The sequence below is a fragment of the Takifugu flavidus genome, chromosome 11 (assembly GCF_003711565.1).
Source record: "Takifugu flavidus isolate HTHZ2018 chromosome 11, ASM371156v2, whole genome shotgun sequence".
In the NCBI taxonomy this organism is placed as follows: Eukaryota; Metazoa; Chordata; class Actinopteri; order Tetraodontiformes; family Tetraodontidae; genus Takifugu; species Takifugu flavidus.
Genome location: NC_079530.1, coordinates 12,833,678 through 12,853,468, shown reverse-complemented (window position 1 = coordinate 12,853,468; position 19,791 = coordinate 12,833,678). Strand labels below are relative to the sequence as shown.

The 19,791-nt window shown below is 45.5% G+C and overlaps 1 protein-coding gene across 3 annotated transcripts in view; it reads right to left on the bottom strand.

The window, feature by feature from the left end:
- slc35f3b (solute carrier family 35 member F3b) overlaps positions 1-19,380 on the bottom strand; it is a 29,934-nt gene extending 10,554 nt beyond the window's left edge. Inside the window, exons 1-2 of one of the 3 annotated variants that reach the window (XM_057048007.1) lie at positions 19,154-19,380; positions 18,170-18,384 (exon numbers count right to left, since the gene is read on the bottom strand). In XM_057048007.1, the coding sequence (XP_056903987.1) occupies positions 18,170-18,384; positions 19,154-19,251 (313 nt within the window). In that variant the 5' untranslated portion in view covers positions 19,252-19,380. Of the gene's footprint in view, positions 1-4,095; positions 4,229-4,311; positions 4,628-18,169; positions 18,385-19,153 lie in introns of those variants that run through there. The other 2 variants (XM_057048008.1, XM_057048009.1) reach the window with 2 other exon arrangements.
- Between the last annotated feature and the right edge of the window lie 411 nt (positions 19,381-19,791).

Sequence of the window (19,791 nt, the reverse complement as noted above, 5' to 3'; positions counted from 1 at the left end):
GTGACCTTTGTACGATCGTCTGCAATAGCGTATGCAGACCATATAGCAGTGAAGGCCTGATTCTGTTTTGTGGTATAGTTTGTACATTTTGGTGAAGAAAATCATGACCTAAATAAAAAAAAACTGTTGCTCAAAACCTAGTTCAAAGCTACTGCTGATGTTGTTATATCTATTATTACTACTGCTGATGGTGATGCTTGCACTTCTACCACTACTGCTGGTATTAATTTAAACAAGAAGTCTAATTTTCAAATTTAACAGAGGGACAATTACTGCTTTTATACACAAGATGCTTATTTATACATACAAAGAACACACAACACACCATATACATGCGGATAGGTCAGGTAAGGTTGAGGCAGAGGTTTAGACAGGGAGTCTGAGCATTGGGGGGGTTTGGCACCTGAGCAGTGCTGTGAAAACATCCCACCACCTCTCCATTTCAAATTTCTGGTCCACAACTGGGACTTGAACCATCAACCCTGCCACTCCCAGCCCAGGCCCCTACCGTCTCCCTGCCTTGCTACTCGTTTTGTCCTGCTGCTTCAATGACTATGATTATTTCTTTTCCACCTGTACCTGAACAGATCATTTTCAAGCTTCATGTGGAAATCATTCAGCTTTTAAAGAAATCTTTAAAAAGGGCTTTTGCTGTCCCAAACGCATGAGCCGGGTTGTTAAGAAGTTTTACAGACCAGCAGCAGCAGACAGACACGCAGCCGGCTCTGTGTCTCTGTCAGACAGCAGGAGTCTTTGATACTTGTCTCTGACAGTTCGGTGAGGCCGACCTGTCAGTCTGAGACCTTTCAACACGCCGTGTCCGACTCTTCTGACAAGCCTGTCCTGCTCAGTGTCACAGCAGAGGGGTGGGTGGAACACACACCCTGCGGAGAGTTGGGCCCCCACCAGCAGAGGTCAGAGAGAAGCCCAGGAGGGCAGACAAGGGCGGGACGACTGTTACTGATCCCGTTCTTCCTAACTCCCATCTGCTTCCACTTTCACCTCAAAGGACAACAGAGCCAGATCCTCACAGTGTTGCTGTCTGTAACCGCAGCGACCTACAGCGCTCGGCTTCAACGCTCAGATCAAGTCCACGGCCTCATGAGCAGGTGTCAGGTGCAGCCTCTAATAATGTGGATGTGATGTAAGGTGTGTTGAGTTTAACTTTACTTAGGGCCACACGTAGTGACATGTACATTTTCTTCTGCTTCAAAGTTTAGCATCTAAACAAGCGCTTTAAATAAACCACTGGCGCTGATTTGGCTTCATACAATGACGACTTGTTACTCGCGGTGCCGTGAGGTCAGCCAGGGCTTCTTGTTGTGACAGCAAAAACCCGGCATCCTTTACTCATTTTTGGCAGAGGAAGAGTTTGCGAGCATCCCTCGACAACAGAGAAAACAGCAATGGACAACAAATCAATATTTAAAACCACTGGCCGTGGCGCACCCGTGCAAGGACGCTTTCCCCAAACAGCCTGACCTCCTGTTTACTATCTCGCTATTTCTGATTATTAATCCAGAAATGTAACGATTCATTTTCTGGCATGAGCTGCTGCCAATACTATAACCTCTGCAGTTTCTGAGTTTCTGATCTGGGTGGTTCAACACTGCAGCTCTACCATCTGTTTGACTGGATGTGTGGAAGAGAGGAACCTTTCCCGTACCCTGAAGGAAGACATCAAATCCCTTCTCATCATCACATATTTGTGTAGAATTGCCTTTAAAGTGACATACAATCAAAGAAAAGGCCTCACTTTAATGTCAACACTCCCTCGGTCGATGCTTTAAGACCACCGCTGCAGGAAAAAATAGGTATCCGTCTTTGTTTTACATTTAATTCCCATATCACAGCTTTTCAACAAAGGCCTGAACAAGCATTTACATATAAATAAGATAAATGTAAATGAAGAGAAGGTTCATCAGGTTTCGGAGCCTGAGTGAGCTAAACCTGGATGATTCTGACTTTTGCGTTCTTCCTCCTCTACATCCACTAATGTTACTCCCTTATGATATAATCTCACTACTTTTGGGGCAACAAGCTTTGGTGTAAATGCTGGTTTTTATGAAGAGGAAGTTCCGTCTTGTGCCCTGTGCACAAAGAATGAACAACCAGCTCAAAATATGCAACTTTTTTATCCGGCATTCTGCACATCCTTCCCGAAGCTTCGCTTGTGAAAGCATCTGCAACATCTTGAAGTGTACAGAATAAAATGACCCTGGATTGCAAACAATGAATTAAAAAAGTCCAATCAATACTACGCTGCCTCTCACATTTGCCTCCAGTCTGACTGAAACAGAATTAAAGATGCCTGAAGTGTTGGAACACAGTCCAGCGTTTTCCTGCGAAATATGACTGACTTCCTGGAGGATGTATGAATACTGAGGCTCTTTAAAAAAAAAAGGTTGTCTGGTCTCTTTCAAAGAGCACAATGAAGTCACATCCCCTTAAACCCTGACGCCAGAGGAGCATTACTGAAGTTCTATAAAGATGTATCTCAGAGAGAATCCTGAGGAGAAATCAATGGGCTTCATCCACAAACAGCTACAGGATGCCACAGAAAACAGGAGTTTGGCGTGGTGTAAGTGTTTGTGTGTGTGTTTGTGTGTGTGTGTGTGTGTGTGTGGGGGGGGGGGGGGCGATGATGAGACTGAGAGTCTAATGTGTTGCTGCAGGCAGTAAATATCCAGAAATTGGCTTTTTCTAAAACAATACTGTGATTATTTCTGCCCCGCTGCGTAAATGACTGATTTTTTTTTCCATTGCTCGCCTCAACTTGACGAATGTCTTCACCCCCCCCCCCCATCATCTTAGCATCTTCCTGAGAAAATGATGGGGAGGAAACACATTAAAATGCCAAGCGGAAGAAAAAGCTGAAGTCTGTTTGCAGTCAGTTTAAACTTTCAACTGGGGGAGCTGTCGCCGCCCGTCCTCTGCCACAGTCATGGCTGCAAATGTTAACCAGACACATGAGTAGAGAGCGAAGAACAGAGAAGAAGTGAAGTGCGAGGGGAAGAACTGCAGACACACTCTGACAGCTGGGTGCAGGTTGTCAGTGAGGAGAAGGGGTTTTGAGGCTGGTGTTACATAAGTGGCAGCAGGGCCTGTGTGTGTTCAGCCGAAGCCAAAATGGTCACACATCACAACTGCTGTGACACACTAATATGCATGACTCGCATGTACACACACACACACACACACACACACACACACACACACACACACACACACACACACACATACACACATACAACTCAAGAGCAACCATCTCGCGTCTGTAATCTGTCCAGAATTCATTCAAACAGCTTCCGGACCTTAATTTTTTTTTTTTTACTTTTCTGCTGAGTCCATCCATTTTTGGGCTCTGTCATTATTTATGAGCAACAAAGTAGGTTCCAGATTGTTTCTGCCACGCCGGTGAACTCTGAAGCAGCAGAAACGCAGGGACAACAGCTGCAGACCTCCTGATGCTCTCTTCAAGGCTGAACACATATTTTACGGTTATTTAAGTTTCTATCTAATCAGCAACTGATTGAACAGTAATTTACTCTACAGTTAATTTGCCTACGGAGCACAAGAGTGCACGCTAACCAGCAGAGATAAAGACCCACATTTCTCCTGCTTCATCTCCAGGATGCATGTGAGATTCTTATGAGGGACTCACTCCACATCCATTTGCTCCCTCCTGCACCAAGCACGGAGGCTTTAAGCAGACCTCTGTGCACAGAGAGGATGCATAATGCAAAGCCGCGATGAGGCGTACAGCAGAGTCTGGGGAGTCTACAGTACAAATGTTCTCCACCTGCACACGCATGCAGAGGTGTCCTGACAACGACAGATTTTTCGAAGATGTCTAAACATTCGGATGAATCCGCTGTCACGCACCCGAAGTAATCCTAAGGGTTCTGTCCCAGCAGCTATGGAATTTTAGCAGTGATGGGTGGGGGTGCGAGATGGGAAATCCCTGCTGCAGTTCAGTAAATTTAGGATCATTGGGATTCTACGGGAAGGGAAAATAAATCAATGCGTCGACAGTCATTGCGATACCACGGACGTGTTTGGGACTTCATCCTCAGCAGCGGAGATGTCATTTACCAGGGCGCTTTAGCGACGCATCCGCAGACAGATGCAGTCCAAATGTTTGCATGGATGTTGCATCAGGGATGACCTAAAGTTGCGCGCTTGGTCGCCTCCCGCGTTGTTTCACCTTCGGCGCGTAGGTTCATCCTTGTGCAGAATGAGTCGGAGGGATGTTTCAGCCGGTACCAGGAGAGACAGAGAGAGAGAGAGAGAGAGGAGAAGTCTGCCTACCTTCCACTTTGGTGAGGGTGAGCACCGGACTGTTGCAGGCGGACAGCGGGGCAACCCTTGCGGAGTGTTTCTTCATGATGACGAGCTCGGATGGGCTGAGCTCCGAACCGCTTCGACTACATCCCTAAAGCCGACTTGGTGCACCTCTTGATGGGACACTTGGTGTTTCGAGAACCGATGTCCTGCCGTCTGCCCCCCGCGCATCCATCCAACTCCCTGAATGCGCCCTCTCTCCCTCTCTCTCTCTCCCTCCGTCGTGTCTCCCCCCACCCCCTCCTCAACTCTGCTGTACCGACGTCCCGACTGGTCTCTCCTCACGTACAGGTTGGCCAATTGCTGCAACTCGCCAACGTCACACATCAGGCAATACCCTCCCCCCATCCACCCCCATCCCACCCCGCCTCATACGGCATTAGAACCGCCCTCCATCAAAGCAGGCGTGACTGTCCTCCCCAGCCTACACCGACTTGATGTTTCTCGTCCCCCTCCCCACATTGTTGCGGAGTAAAGAACGCACTGGCTGCTGTTAATCCCACAGGTGGCTTATCATGAAAACAGATCAACAGTCGGCAACAACCATGTAAAAATGCAGGCTTCCTTTGCTTTCTGCACATGCCACCGAACACCTGAGCCACGCCTCTGCACTGGCTGTTAGACTGGGTCCATTATATCAGACAACCGGGACAACCGGACTCGCATTTCTGCCAGAACCTGCTCCCGGGCGCACACACGTCGGGCAAAGTTTGTGTCATTTTGCCTGCAGAGTGCTGGCTTGCTGGGCTTGCTTTGAACTCAATGACAGCAGACACTTGGGAGGTGATTGATCAGGTTTTAATAACTCTCTCACAGTTGGATGCCATCGTCACTGCAGAGCTCCCGCCTGCCTCAGCGGTCACCGTCTGAGTACACCACGGGCAGGTTGCCAATCCGCTGCGGAGCACGCACACCCTTCACTCACACACGCACACCTGGGGGGCATTTTAGAACCTTAAATCAAACTACTGTGCATGTTTCTGGTTTGTGGGAGGAAACCGGTGCTGAGAGAAAACCCACGCCGGCGTCAGGAGAGCGCTGAAGCCCCGCCGATGTGCACAGCGCTTCTCTGGAGAGCGCAGCAACCGTGTTCATCAGCGCTCTCCTGCCGAGATCAGCTCAGAGGAGCAGCCTGGCGCCGTCATAAAGAGTGAGTCATGAAATCTCCACCACCACCCTGAAGACGACTGTCTGGAGATGCTGTTCAGTCCGAGGCCTGTCTAGACCACATCTCTTCAGGCTGGTGTCCACAAGATGATGCGTTCTATAGGTCTTACAAACTCCAAGATTTTCCTTTGCTTAACAGGTAAATGCTCCCACTGATGTGATTTAGGAATATCCCACTCACTGCAGTCATAAATCTATTTATAAAGAAATGACTCACCACGTAAACGACTCTTATTTATCCTTGATTTCTGCTTCAGACAGATGGAAGCTCTGGACATTATACTGATGTGTGCAACGTATTTATAAAGTAAACACGCAGTAAATAAGAGGCATTAAATGCAAACTGTCCTGACTTTATTTTGTTGACATAAAATCGGATTTTACTCTTTAGGTCGCGTCACCGTCTGGTTGTTGGGCCGTTTTACGCGGCCCCCCTGGTGTCTGCGGCGTTTAGACGCACGTCCATGCGGAGGGTGACTTGGCGAAAGCTGTCCTGTAACGTGTCTGGCGAGCAGAAAACCAGCTTTGAAGGTGGTCTCGGGTCACTGTCAACATACCTTCTACCTCTGCCTCGCGCAGTATTGATCCGCGTTCCCACAGCGCGCTAATGCCTTTAAAGACATAAACGCGTGCGTCTGCCTGAGCCTGTAGAAGCCGCCGAGTGGGAACGCGCCTCAAGGAAGCGGCACTGAATTATTCACTGCTCCTACTCTACCTCTGACTCCAGAAAAGAATCCCCTACCCAGCCTAACTAGGACAGGGGATGCTAAAATACCACTCTGCCCAGGCCCGTTGCGTCCCTCAGCAGCTGGGTCTGCTGGAACCCTCACTCTCTTGATGATTTCCAGGACAGGATATCAGGCAGATCAACGTTATAAACACGTCACCTGTGAATTATGTCGGGATTTTTTTTTATTTTTTTTTGTGGGAGTCGTTTGAGCTTCGCAGCGTCTGCAGCTGTCTCGTGCACGCACGCGTTCACTGACAAAGGGAGGTAGAAATAGGTGAAGTGGGTGAGATCATGAAAAGATCCCCGTCAATGACTCAGAGACTTTTATCTGCCAGCACAGAGGAGGAGGATCAAACCAATCCGCGCTCCGAGGCGCGGCGTGAAAACTCTCGCGAGCATGTGTTCCCGTGCCGTTTTATGAATACAGACAAGTGTGCATGAGCTGTGTGAAAAGCGTAAAAGGCTTCCTGCAGCCGCATCACGGCTCTTTGAACGAGCCTCTCTACCCAGATAGCGAGAGGAGCTGACCCGGGATGAGAGGCGTTCAGGCCTCCGTGTACGGGGCGTATTTAACTGCACCAGAGGGAAACATTCCGAATGGAGACCAAACAAGCTGATCTGCCTGCACAGCAACACAAGAGCAGCAAATCTGCGAAGTAAATGTCAAATTTTACCATCGCTTCAACAGAAAAATTGAAATTCTTTCGTTCATCAGCTGTGTGAATGTGACTGCAGGAGCCTGGAGGCGCACAGGCGGCGCAACTCTCCTCTCTTCTCACCCAAACTCGTTCCTTCCGGTCCGACTCCAAGGCTGATCTGGATTCATGTGAAATCAATTCCTTGTCCCACAATACAACTGCTTAATACAAATAATAAAGAACGTCTCAATGTATAGAGCATAATATTTACACAGGGAATTTGTCACATTGTTACTCCATATCATATTAGTCAGTCATTGTTTGTATATTGATTGTAGGTCTAATATCAGTGCCTTTTCCTGTTTCTTTCTGTTCTGTTTCAACCAGAAACTATGTTGATTTTATGCAAAAAGAGCTCTTCCAGCAGTGTCAACAAAAAACACTGATATAGTTCAGTTAGTATCAATTTCGCAATCAATATTAATGCTGCTGTGATAATTATTAATTCAAATACAAGCAGTGTTTAACTCGAAAGCATATTTCATATTTTGGGGGGGTGAATTATGTTTGCATCCAGGCCACCTCTGTCTCTTGAGCGCCATAAAAACCTGGCAGTTGAGCGGTAGATGCTGAACCTGAAGGTTATTTACAAAACCAAAAGCTCTGGTGCTCCATCACGGCTCCCTCGGAGTGACAGCGCAGGATAGCGGGCTGAGGCCGGTCGTGTCATCGAGTTCTAATAACAGGTTGTTTCAAGAACCAAAAAGGTCAAGTCGAATTAACTTTGCCGGGTTTGACACATCTGCGGAGCGTCAGCTCGTGTGTGTTTAGGCAGGCAGCTGTCTAGGGGCTTCATCCAGCAACATCTTCTGGATTAATGGCCTCAGCGGGTCTCCCCCCTGGGGTGTGCGATGAAGTCAACAGTGCCAGAACACTTTAACCGTTACTAAAGTACTACATAGCAGTTTAGACTTGCATTGGCTTTGCAGACATAGATTAAATCTTGCACAGCTCCCGGAATATTTAAAGCTCTTTCAGGATTTCTACTTAAATGATTTTCCACCAGCTCCCCTTCACACATTTGCAGACAGATCAGCAGAGCCGCCGAGTGTTTGAGAGGTCTAACGTTCCACCCAAATGCTGCATTTAGCCCAGCTGCAGTCAGTGATGGACGACAGGTGTTAAAGTGCTGAAATAATTGTGGTTATCTCACTCTATTTTGGTGATTGGCACCTCTGCAAAGGTGTGAGGTTCCAGTAAATTTATGCACCTCTGCATGCTAATTGAAATTCAGAGCTTGGTCATGTGGTTGGCCCCTAAGAGCCTGGTCCACACATGTCCCGAACAAACAAAACAAACACAGAGAAACACTGCTATAATTATAACATTCTTCTTAATCATTTTGACTTTAATATATATTTATTTATATCTTTAAAAAAATCTGTAAATCTTGTCCTCCCTTATAGCTCCCTCTGCTGTCGCTCTACAGTAACACTACTTAATTTGTTATGCATCCATTCATGGACTATTACAAAAGTATGATTTAATTTCCCCCCGGTTGGGTTTAAGTTTACGTCCATTTTTATAATTAATAAAAAAAACATCCGTGCGCCTCAAACGCACCTTCCTTTTATGGTGTGTTGTAATTCTAAATCTGGCATCTGTATTTATCTTGCTGCAGTTGAATGGTTTTATTTGTCATATTTTGAAAGAAAATAGACTGATTTTCTTAAAAACACAATATGTTTTTTCTTTCCTCTCACGTTGTTAGACGCCCATGCTGACGTTGCATAGGCTCGATTGTGCCTGTAGGGGGCACTATCACTACATGTACTATGGTGAAGATATATGAAAACATGGTCAGAACCGAGCTGATGCAACTACATGGCGGCAATAAAACCGTGGGATGTACGTGTAAAATACAAATTTATATTACTAACTCCAAAAATACTCCACAGTAGCTGCTCTCAGCAAATTGCAACGATTGCACGCCATTTCAAAATATAATAAGAGATTATCAGACAGTGTTCTGTGTATAATTACATGTGTATGCAAATTAATAAGTATAATTAATGCTTCTCAATTATACTAATTTTCTGCATAATTTTACATACTTTAGGGATGAATAGATCTACTTTTAATGGGACTATTTTTCCAAAATGACATCTTGCATTTATGAAAAATCGTCATCCGCTCTTGCAGCCTATATAGTTTTCATTCTTTGGTGAGTATGTTCATCCACAATAACTTCAACTCCTGGTGTTCATTGTGTAACACTTGTTTTATCTTTTTGTTTTGTTTTGTGGGTTATTCCTGAATAAGACTTCAAACATAACATATTTAGAACAGCCTACTTTTCCTGCATCTCAGACTGGATGAACGACAGAAGTGCAGCAGACTAAGCGTCCAATCAATATGAGCTATATCTTTCATTCCTTATACACCTGTACAGACCCACGAAGGGGAGACCTTGATTTTCCCCTGACTAGCCAAGATTAAGACCCGATGTGTTCTGAACAGCTTGCAGCAGCAGTGAGAAGATGCTTTAACTCGTGTGGTCGTGCAAGAGACCTGACCTGTGTTATTAAGTTTGCAGACAGCCTTCCTCTCTGGCAGACTTCTCCTGCAGCTGTTTATTTAGTGGCATAACCCGCTAATAAAGAAAGCTCTGGCCCAGAAATGTGAACCTAATTTCCATCTTCTCAGCAGCGATGGAAAGGCAGCGCTCAAGGGGGTTTGGAAACAAAAAAAACCTGTCGTACTTACATCGAGACCTCTGCGTTAAATATGTAGCAATTTGTTGAAATGGATGAATTTGCTTAAGCATAATCGAGAGTGACATGATGACAAAAAAAATTAGCCATCAGATTCTGCACTTAGTGGTTAATATTTCAAAGCCGGGGAATAGATTCCAATACCAGCACAGGCTACAGTTGGCAGATCCAGCATAAACAATATGGACGTGCTGGTGAATGCAGAGCAGAGGGAGGCTCATTTGGCCCTGAATAATCCCTCCATTGCCGCAGAGCTATCTTTGAAGCGCTCCGGTCGAAGGCAGCGGCGGGCCGATTGCTTTCAAGGCAGATAAAACCAGTTCTGATCACTCCGGTTTCCTGTCTTACTAATCACACATGCAGCAGGTGTTTGGAGGCCCTTCAGAGGACGAGGGCGGGCCGCGTACATGCCGTCTGGAGAGAGAAACTCTGACTCTCATTCACCTCCAAGTCCAAATTTGAATGGTCAAAGCTGCATTTGTGAGATTGTTTGTTCATTAGATGATTTAAGAATGAACGTGTGTTCATCAGGCTGACAAATGTGCAGCTATTTATGTTCCAGATCAGGGAAAAGTGGCGTTTTGACAAATGACAACATTAATTCCAGTAATTACAGCAAAAGTGTGGAGGTGCTGTAACACATGACGTGTTCATCACAGCAAATGGATATTCAAAGCTGCAGCCTCCTCCGTTTTACCATGCAGTAATCAAAGCTTTCAAATGCTGATCTAATTTTATTTCTCTTTTTTGACTCAAAAACAACTCTGTCAGAGCACTTATCCTTAAGCGCGAAGCTATTAAGTACTCGGCGTTTAAGTACTCGGACAAATGGAGGCCTGTGCATTGGCTTGATTTAAATAAGCAGCACGACTAAGTGGTTGTTCCATACACATAGTGGGCTGAGCGATGTGGACCAGTCATCTCCCTGAGGGGGAGAGGTCCAGGCCTCCCCAGCGCGTTCCGTGCTCCCCCATCGGCTGTCGGCTCTCATCCACGTCCAGAGCCTCCCTAATTGCCTGATTTCCTGACCCCACGATGAATACTTTGTACGCTGGGGGCTGGGGGTTAGAATAATGACTCAGAGTGACATTGCTCCCTCGGCTGTAATAACTCTCCCCTTTGCAGACCCCTTGAGTTACCACTCATTTAAAGGCCAGAATAAACCAAAGGGGAAAACATGACATTCGTGTGCTATTGTGCAAATGTGAAGCCCTTGTTGTGTTCAACAGTTGCTAACTGGTCCCGGCGACTTTAAGAGAATTCAGATGTCTGACAGAACGAAAAGCTCATCATGCGCTCACCCCGTTGCACGCTGGTAATGAAATCTCCATCCTCAGTGGAGAGATAGTGGGATTATTCATCTCTTCAGGGCTCAGCCAAAAATAGTTTAATATAATTCTGTGATCTGAGTAACAATAGCTGCTGTTAGTCCACATTACATTCCTTCAAAAACAATCCAACCAGTAGATATGGAAATATAAAATGTGTTGTTGTCACAGTGGACCGCTGCACTTAAACCCTTTCCCCGCTCTCCCACAATCACCAGGGTTGGTCTCTCCAATAAGGAGACTCCGGGAAGCTGGACTATCACAGTTGATAGGCCCAAGGCTGCGTGGGAGTCTGTCATCTTGAAATAGACTTATCCATTTGATTTTTTCCTCTGAGCTCCATTCCCACAGACGGCAGCGCTAGTGCGGTTATTACCACCTCTCCGATCAAGCCTCTCGCCCTCAGCTGCTCGTGTGCGCACAAACTCCACCGATGGGACAAATCAGCTACTTAGCGGAGTTACTGACCCGTGTGAAAAGTGTGAAAACACAGGTTTTATGTGATGTTGTAGATCTCGTTTCAAAGCTTTCCAGACATGTAGGCATTTTCTAAATATCAGATATAGATCCTATAGTTCCACTTAGGGGCACCTTATAGGTGCACTGCATTAAAGTTAAACACTCACTCTCTATGCAGTTTAAAAATAGTTTAAAGTTTAAAATGCATGTACATACATGTAAAATTTCAAAGCACCTCATTTTGTTGCCCCAAAGGGTCCAAATTTGCTTCTGTTGTAGTGTTTCCATCCCGGAAACTAGCAGCAGACAGCCAGAACTAAAGAACACGGTGCCTGGTCACCTTGTTACTACACAGCTCAGTGCTCATAATTAAGCATAACTGGATGGATACTGGTTGGAAATAAGGCGAAAATGTTCAGTTTTAGGGGTTTGTTCGATGACAATGGCGAGGATAGCGAGGAGGCTTTGCCAGGCCTGGTGAGAGCGCATGAAGAGAAATCAGAATGGTAAAACCAAGCCCGCCTGGGGGTTTGTCTTATCATCTCTCCCTTCTGATTTGTTCCAGGCTGCACCATTTTTTGGTGAAACGAAGCATAATTTGTACATCTCTCAGGTAAATCTGAGGGCTGTGCCTGATCTCCGTTCGCCATGCTCGGGCGCTTCGGGTTGTTTGTCTCTCGTCCCAGCCCACAGAAACCAACTCCAAATTAATCTCCAGGAGCTCATTAGGGGGTTTTCTGCTGGGCTGGAAGACATATTTGCACACTGTTTCCCTCTGCCGCCTCCCTACCTGCTTTTCCCTTGAAAAAGAAAAGGACTGAAAATTGGAGGTAAACAGTGACCGAACAGATGAGATAATCAGGCGGCGTTTGTTATCAGTCGAGATTTTCACAATGAGGGATGGTAATTTGATGCTGCAATTTAATCCTATTGTATATGTTTGTCAGAAATCTGCCAAGTACCATTAAAGGTAGTAGTTTGAATAGCAATATCAGAAAAAGTTGGATATACTATATGTGCACCAAGGTTATTGTACCTGAGCCAAAAATCTTTGGCCTGGAAGAAAGATGTGCACGTTTGCCTGCATGCGCGGTATTAAACAACGTATTAAATAACGTTCAACTGGGTCATTAGCAAGAAACCTCTCAATGCTCTCTGAGTTTAGAAAAACCACATCGTTCGCTTCGAGATTGATCCAGACAGCAAGAGAAAAGGGTGGCAGCTTAATCACTGCAAATAATTCATGGATGTTCTCATCTTACTTGCAAAGAGGGCGATGGGAATTGCTCCAAAACCAAACTTATTATCTGTAAAATTAAACAAACATGTTGAAATTGACCAAAACCTTGAGTTGTTCAATAACCGCAGGTGTTCATTAATAGTTTATTTAGTATTAATGTGAGAAGGTTTAACCCCGGTAGAACTGTTTTGATTCCCCATATTTGGGAATAACCAGTTCTTAACCTGTGTTCTCAGTCTTCTCTAATTAGTCACTGTTAGTTTTGGATTCTACAGCAACTCTTGCTTTGCTAGGGAGCAGATTTCAGTCATAGATCCAGTCTCTGGAGAACAACAAGGATTAATATGGGATGAGCAACAGCTGAGACTTACTGCAGATGTAAGAGGTTTAGAGCTTTCTCTCTGTCTCTGCAGGTCAGAGATCGTATTATCTCCATCCTTCATTTCCCTGCTGCTTTTGTATCTGTCTGGACAAAAGAAATGTATAAAGTTTTGTAATTGAGCAAGAGGTAGGCTAATTAAAGAACTGGGTTTCAGCAACATAAGCCAAAATCAATCAGTCCTTCTCCATATAAGCCTTCTAATTAGTGGCCCAGAACAATTTACACTCTGTTCTCCTGCGACCAGACACGGGCAATGATGCGCTGCATGTGGTCACAGAAGACCCTGGAATTAATTACAGGGAGGCAGGAGTCATCACTTCATGACTTCTAATTAATGACGGATAAAAGAGGAGAGGGGAATAAGACAGGGACAGGTCTGAGGGTGGACGTGGACGGACCCCCATTTCACAACACGAGCACCGGGGGAAGGTGTGCACGCTTAAAGCAAATTGCCCCTGTGTGGCATTTACAGCACAGATGAGCTCTGTTATCAAATACCCCCCTTTGCTTAAACTGAAATTGAAGCTGGGCGAGAGACAAGAGCTCGTAGAGGTGGACTTCAGGAGCTCATATGCATCCTTCTCAATAATAAATGTGCTTTTACATAACAGAAGCTGCTGGGGGGTGGGGGGTAGGAGGGGGGGCAGCCTTAAATACACTTGTTAAAAGTGGCCTCTTGATTTGGACTGTGCTCTTTATAATCATTTTGATTATAACACAGATGAATGAAGCCAGGCAGGTTCCAGGCCCAGTGGAGCCCACTCCCCCCCCCCCAGTTTGCCTATCACTCCATGCTCCCTCCTTCTCCACCGGCTCTGTGCTCTATAATATAAGCCACAAGATTTTTGGCCTTCAGAAGCTCAAGATGGATAAAAAAAAAAAAAAGCTGCAACTGTGAAAACAGCCCCGAAAAGGCTGCATGACGTGAGGCTGCTCCGAAAGGCCAAACCCAAAAATCAGCCTGCAGAGGAGCCTTTGAAAGCAACAACAGCAGCGCAATCGCAGCGTGGTGCTGCAACCCCACCACGGGTGCGTGGAAATCACTGCAGGGGGTCGTCAGTGCTGCAGAGACGATCATCAGCTCTGACCAAAACCTCCATGGACAATGTATATATATTCAGCGCTGTAGGAGAAACTGCACAGCCTCCTCAGGGACAAACACCCTCCAGCCTTGTTCCCTGTTCCAATGGGAATGGGAAGCAAACGGAAGACATCGCAGCCCGGTGAGAATCAGCACCAACGATGGCCACTTTCACAACATCATTCTTTACAGCCACTGTCATGCTGGTGACACCAAGGAGAGAGAAAACACCTGACACTTGTCAACAACACTCAAAGAAGCCACTCAGGCTCTGATCTATACGCAATATGACCACGGTGGGTTCTGCTTACAACAATTATGCACCATCACGTGACACCCCTGTGCATATATCCTTATTTGATAGTGACTTGGGGGAAACCTACAAGAATTCCCGTGTACCTGTGGCAAAAAGGCATTTCTACCTTCTAACTTCTATTTACACCGATGGTTCCCCCTCCTTTCCTGATGGGCTCCCTCAATATACAGTGGAAATTTTCCTACAATGAAAGGAAACTAGGATGCAAAACAGCTCCGCTGTTCATTACCATAAGGGTAAACAGTTATTGAGGCATAAATTTTCCATAAACATGCTACTGTCAGTTAATCTAGTTATATCAAATATTAAACGCATCATGGTGAGAGAGCCCCACGGCAATAAGATCGTTCGTTGGTGTGCTGTTTGTTATGCATAATCATTTGAATGTGAAGAAAGTAATGTGTTAAAAAAAAGAAAGACTGCAGGGTATAATTTAATGTTCGTATTCATCCTGAACTGCTGCATACGCCATTTTTCTCCCCCCCACTTTCTTAATGATGTCGCACAGAAAGTTTGCCTGGCCACTGAGCTAATTCACTTCTTCCTCTGTACAGTAACAAACGAATGGCCGAAACACCGTTAATGTTGTTCTGTCGTCGTGACGACAGGGAGGCTCATATGCTGCTCCTGCTGAGGTAAACGTGGCCGTTCTCGTCGTTCGCCATTCTGCCCATGTCTTGCCCGCCTCTTCCAGCTGTTCTTTTACTACCAGCACTGGGCTGCACAGGTTCTCCACAACCTGCTCCTGTAGCATCTCACCAAAGTCCAAGCTCGAAATAGAATGTGACCTCATTTTGCGCCTCATGGAGCTCTAAATTTCAGCAGCAGAGGGGCCATTTGTGATAGATTGTTGTCCCAGAGCAATAGGAAGAACACAGCATCAATTTATCAGGCTGGGGGTTTAAACTTTTAAAAAAAATTAAAATACACCGGAAAGGCCAACGCAAACCTTCAGAGTAAGTCTTATTAATGTGTAATGCTGGAAGTTCCTGGAAGAGCTGGAGCAGGGTAGTACTTCTTTAAAGGAACAGCAAAGCTCATTTTGTGAATAGTTATGTTTAACTCTAAAAGAGACAGGATATAAATTTTGAGTGTGGAAGAAAAACTATAAACTGAGAGAAAAATGAGAATTAAAATAATTTCTACAGTAAACATAGTGCGAAAAAGTGTCACTGACTGGAATGAGTGTGAGTCATACATAGAACAGGTTATTCTCACCATGTAAGTTATAGGAAACTAGTGAGGGAGGCCAAAATGATGCCTGCAACTACTGTGAATGAGACAGAACATTGGTAAATAAAAAGAGAGACTCCCAATATGCATTGTTATGTTTCATTTCCAGTCGTTTATTTATGACAGATTGAGGAGAAGAGAAGGAAAGTTAGCTGGAAGAAGTGGCTTTCATCTGTTGAGACCAAAATTAAGCCGTTTGGGATGGAGACTTTGGTGCTGTGATGTGAAGCGACCTGACCAAAGGTTCCCCACTGGCTAAAAATATTCTCATTGGCCACTTTTATTATTTTACATGAGAGCCTTTCAAATGAATCTTCCGTTTTCATGTACACTTTTGTCTTTTAATTGTCACTCCACAAACACAAAGGGAATATTCCCATTTGGAGCACTTTTGGGAATGTAAGATAAGCGTAAATGACGAGGTGAATTAACATGGTAAAAAAAAGCAGCCAAAATGTTCCATTCAAGAAGACTTGAAGTGTGTAAGATGAAGTGACAGGGTTTAAAGCGGTCCTGTTGGAGCAGCCCATAATAATATGAGCACCCTGGTTTCCTTTTAAGCATAATGTCACTCAAGAACTGAACGTGGTGTCAGAATGTATGTTTGTTCTATCGCACTCGATCCTGCAGAAATAGGACCTTGTTGACATCCATAGTTTGAAAAGAGGCGATAATTCAGCAGCACTGTTGCTTCTGTCGTGATGAGTGCAGGAAACCAACATGCACAAAAGCACTGAGACATACAGGAGAAACACCCAAACTTCGATTTGGACCTGCACGTAGAGACGGGGGTCCATGGCAGCAGCCTGCACGTTTGTGTGACTCCAGCAGCCTCACATCTAAAATCTTGTGATGCTCCGCGAGTCACAAAGCTAAATGTGAGCTTTTATCCCCCGCGTGAGTCACAGCTAATGACCAGCTCCGCTCTCCCTTCTCTGGCTTTTGTGTGAAATGGCACCCAGCGAGATCAGCGGTAAATGACACACACGGGCGTCTCTTTGCACTCAACAAAACAGCCTCCCACTTCCTCTGAGAGTGGCTGCCATCAACTTTACCTGTCGCTGCAGCCATTACCCAAACGCTGTGTTGCTGCCAGTGGATCCAGACACATCAGGTCATGTGTGCTGCTGGGAGATGTGGGCTGTTATAACACATATAAGAGTGTCTGCATCGTTTTATTTCTAATCGCAAGAAGAATTCTGAATATTTCTAGCTTAAATGTCCAAATCACATACAAGCTGCATCACTCCTGCAGCCTCGTGTATTAGGATACGACTGCTACAACAATTAAAAACTATTTTTAGGATGCATTTTCCCTCCGTGCTGTCATAATTACACCTTCAGTCAGGAAATGATGTGTTCAATCAGTTTGAAAAAGTTCTCCAGGAGACGATAACAACAGGAGTGATATTTTATGTGAGAACCCAGATCTTGCAGTTACGATCAGAAAAGCTGAGTGAGTCCGCTACTGAAAGAAATCCGCATATATATAATATCCTCTTTTCTCCTCCTGTCACAGCATTAGGAGCTCTACAAAAGGGAGCGAGTACAATTTCATAACAGAGCCGCTGCCCTGTGAAGCACGCCCTGCTCAGATGTTACATATAGGCCTATGAATTCTGAAACAGCCTCGCAGCTCTTTAATATTGCAGTGGCTCATATGAAATTTGCAAAATTTTCCACCATCTACCAGCTGAAAGGCCGACAGACGCATCAAGCCAGTGCAGCGGCAACACCCGAGAAGAAGACTGACGTGCTGTCAAGACCGCCGCGGCAACGGAAACGCTTGTAGATGAAGCCGCAGAGGTTGTTCAGCCCGAATGAGCAAATGTTCTGATGTTGTATAAAGGCACTGGAACAACAGAGAAAAGGACGAAAGACCAGAACAATCTGGCAAAGTTTAGTGTTAATGATTAAACTGCTCCCAGTGCTTCAGCCTCCACCGGCTGCTGCAACCAACACCAGCACTGGTGCCTCGGCAACCACCGTAGACCCAGCTGTCAGGAGGAGAGGGAAGAAATGCAAATTAGAAGTTGTAACTGGCTGTGTGTTCCCTTCTTTTGCCATGTTGCTGAGCTCTCGCACGAGTCAGGTTCGACTGTAGAGGAGGAGACACAAAATCTCGAGACGCCTGATAAAACAATGCCGCTGGGTGATTTCCATCAGTCTGTAGTTTCTCACGAGGCTTTTTCCTTAGCTTAATGGCGCAGATTTGAATATTTCATCTACAGTTGCTTTGCACTTGTCAACAACCTCAGATGCTGAAAATCACAGGTTCTCTCCCGCTTGTTGCTTTTTTGTGATATGTGTATATTCTGATATTTCTGCGTACCAGCATATAGAGTTCACATGACCAATGCAAACATCCTCACATACTTTTTTATTTAAAAAAAACAAAAACCCTTTATCGAGTTGCATCATGCTCCATCCACACACCCACACAAAGCAACAAGCTCCGAGTATGTAAAGTGACTCACTGGTGTAGCTTGCCCTCCAAGGCTGGTATCCATAATAGCCTGTGATTCTCAATATCCGCTCCTCTATGGACGCGCTGTTGATGTCCTCCACTGAGCGGGAGGACTTTAGATCCTCCTTGATGGCCTCGTCGACCACCAGGTACTTCAGCTGTCTGAGTTGCGGGCTGATGTCGGAAAGCCTTCTCGGGCTCACGTGTGGTGACTTGTGCATCCCGCTGGGAAGAGGGAACAAAGACAAAGTGCTTGGCGAAGGATGAGGGGGACCCTGCGTAAACCTTTCGCCTGACTCGATTAGACAGGGTTCCTCCTTGCCCAAAACAAGAGACTCATAGCTGGATGCGCCGCGGAGGCGCTCGTCCAGCGGCCCTGCAGCGCCTCTCTGGTACAGTACAGAAATCATCATCCTTCACTGGGCCCGTGTCCGCGCAACAGCGCCGTGAGAGACACTGAGTGAAAGTGACTGACCCAGCAATCGTCGCAGAGCCTACCATGCACTGTGCAACTCCTATTAAACGTTAATGGGAGTGTGAAACCAATTAATGTACCATGACGGAGAAGGAACACTTGTGACAGCTCCGGCTTCGACGTAAAAGCAGGTGAACCCATAAATGCGCACTAGCAAAAATAAATACTGGGTTTGAGTCGTGCACTTGGGAGGGATGGAAAATTATACCTTTCAATGCTTCACTGGTCCTTAAGGTGTTAGAAAATGTGTGACGACGAAGCGCGGTATGGTTTTCCACACCCGTGCGTAAAATGTCTGATTCCAGGTCAATTTACAGTAAATAAACCAATTAATACGTAGGTGATAAGATTCACAGAATATTCCGTTTGAAAGCCACTGTGTCTATGTATTTTACAGTATACAGTATTTTACAGCTGACGTTTAAAATTGTTTTAGTTTAACGACGCACCGTGGCAATCGAGTGCGCAACAGGTGTCCGCTGCCTGCTTGCTACGTTTCTAAAAGTTTTAATGTCTTACATTGGCATCAGAGTTGTAGGAGGTCCAAGGTAGCACATACAGTCCCTGTGGGGACGTCCGACCCGGTCCCACACGTTGCCTTCTCCAGCAGCGTACATCCTCAAGGCCACTAAGCAAGGCAGCTGTCGGACATCTAAAGCCGAACAAAACCCGACGACGGAGCAAACACCATAATCCTGCTTCTTCTGGCGCTCCTAAACATATGCCCGAGTGCCGATCCTGTCGTGTTCTCAAAGCTATTGCGCCCTGGAAGCACTACAACAGCGCCATCTACCGGATTCACTGCAAATATCAAAGCGCCACATTTCGTATTTCTAGACTCCTAATAAAACTCCTAATAAAAATGACTCCTAATAGACTCCTAATAAAAATGTAAACGTGATCTTTTTTTTCATACTTGAGATCCTTTCACGTTGCTCACACATCTGCAGCTCGGCTTACCTGGCTCTGTCCCTCGTACGTGATCTAAAATATAATTTATCTCTTTTATTTTTGTGGATATAAAGTCAGATTATGAGCCATCAGTTAAAGATAACAGCAGTCACGCTTTCTTTCCTACAAACAGTCACGTTTCTGGAAGCCCATGTGTGTGTGTGTGTGTGTGTGTGTGTGTGTGTGTGGTGTGTGTGTGTGTGTGT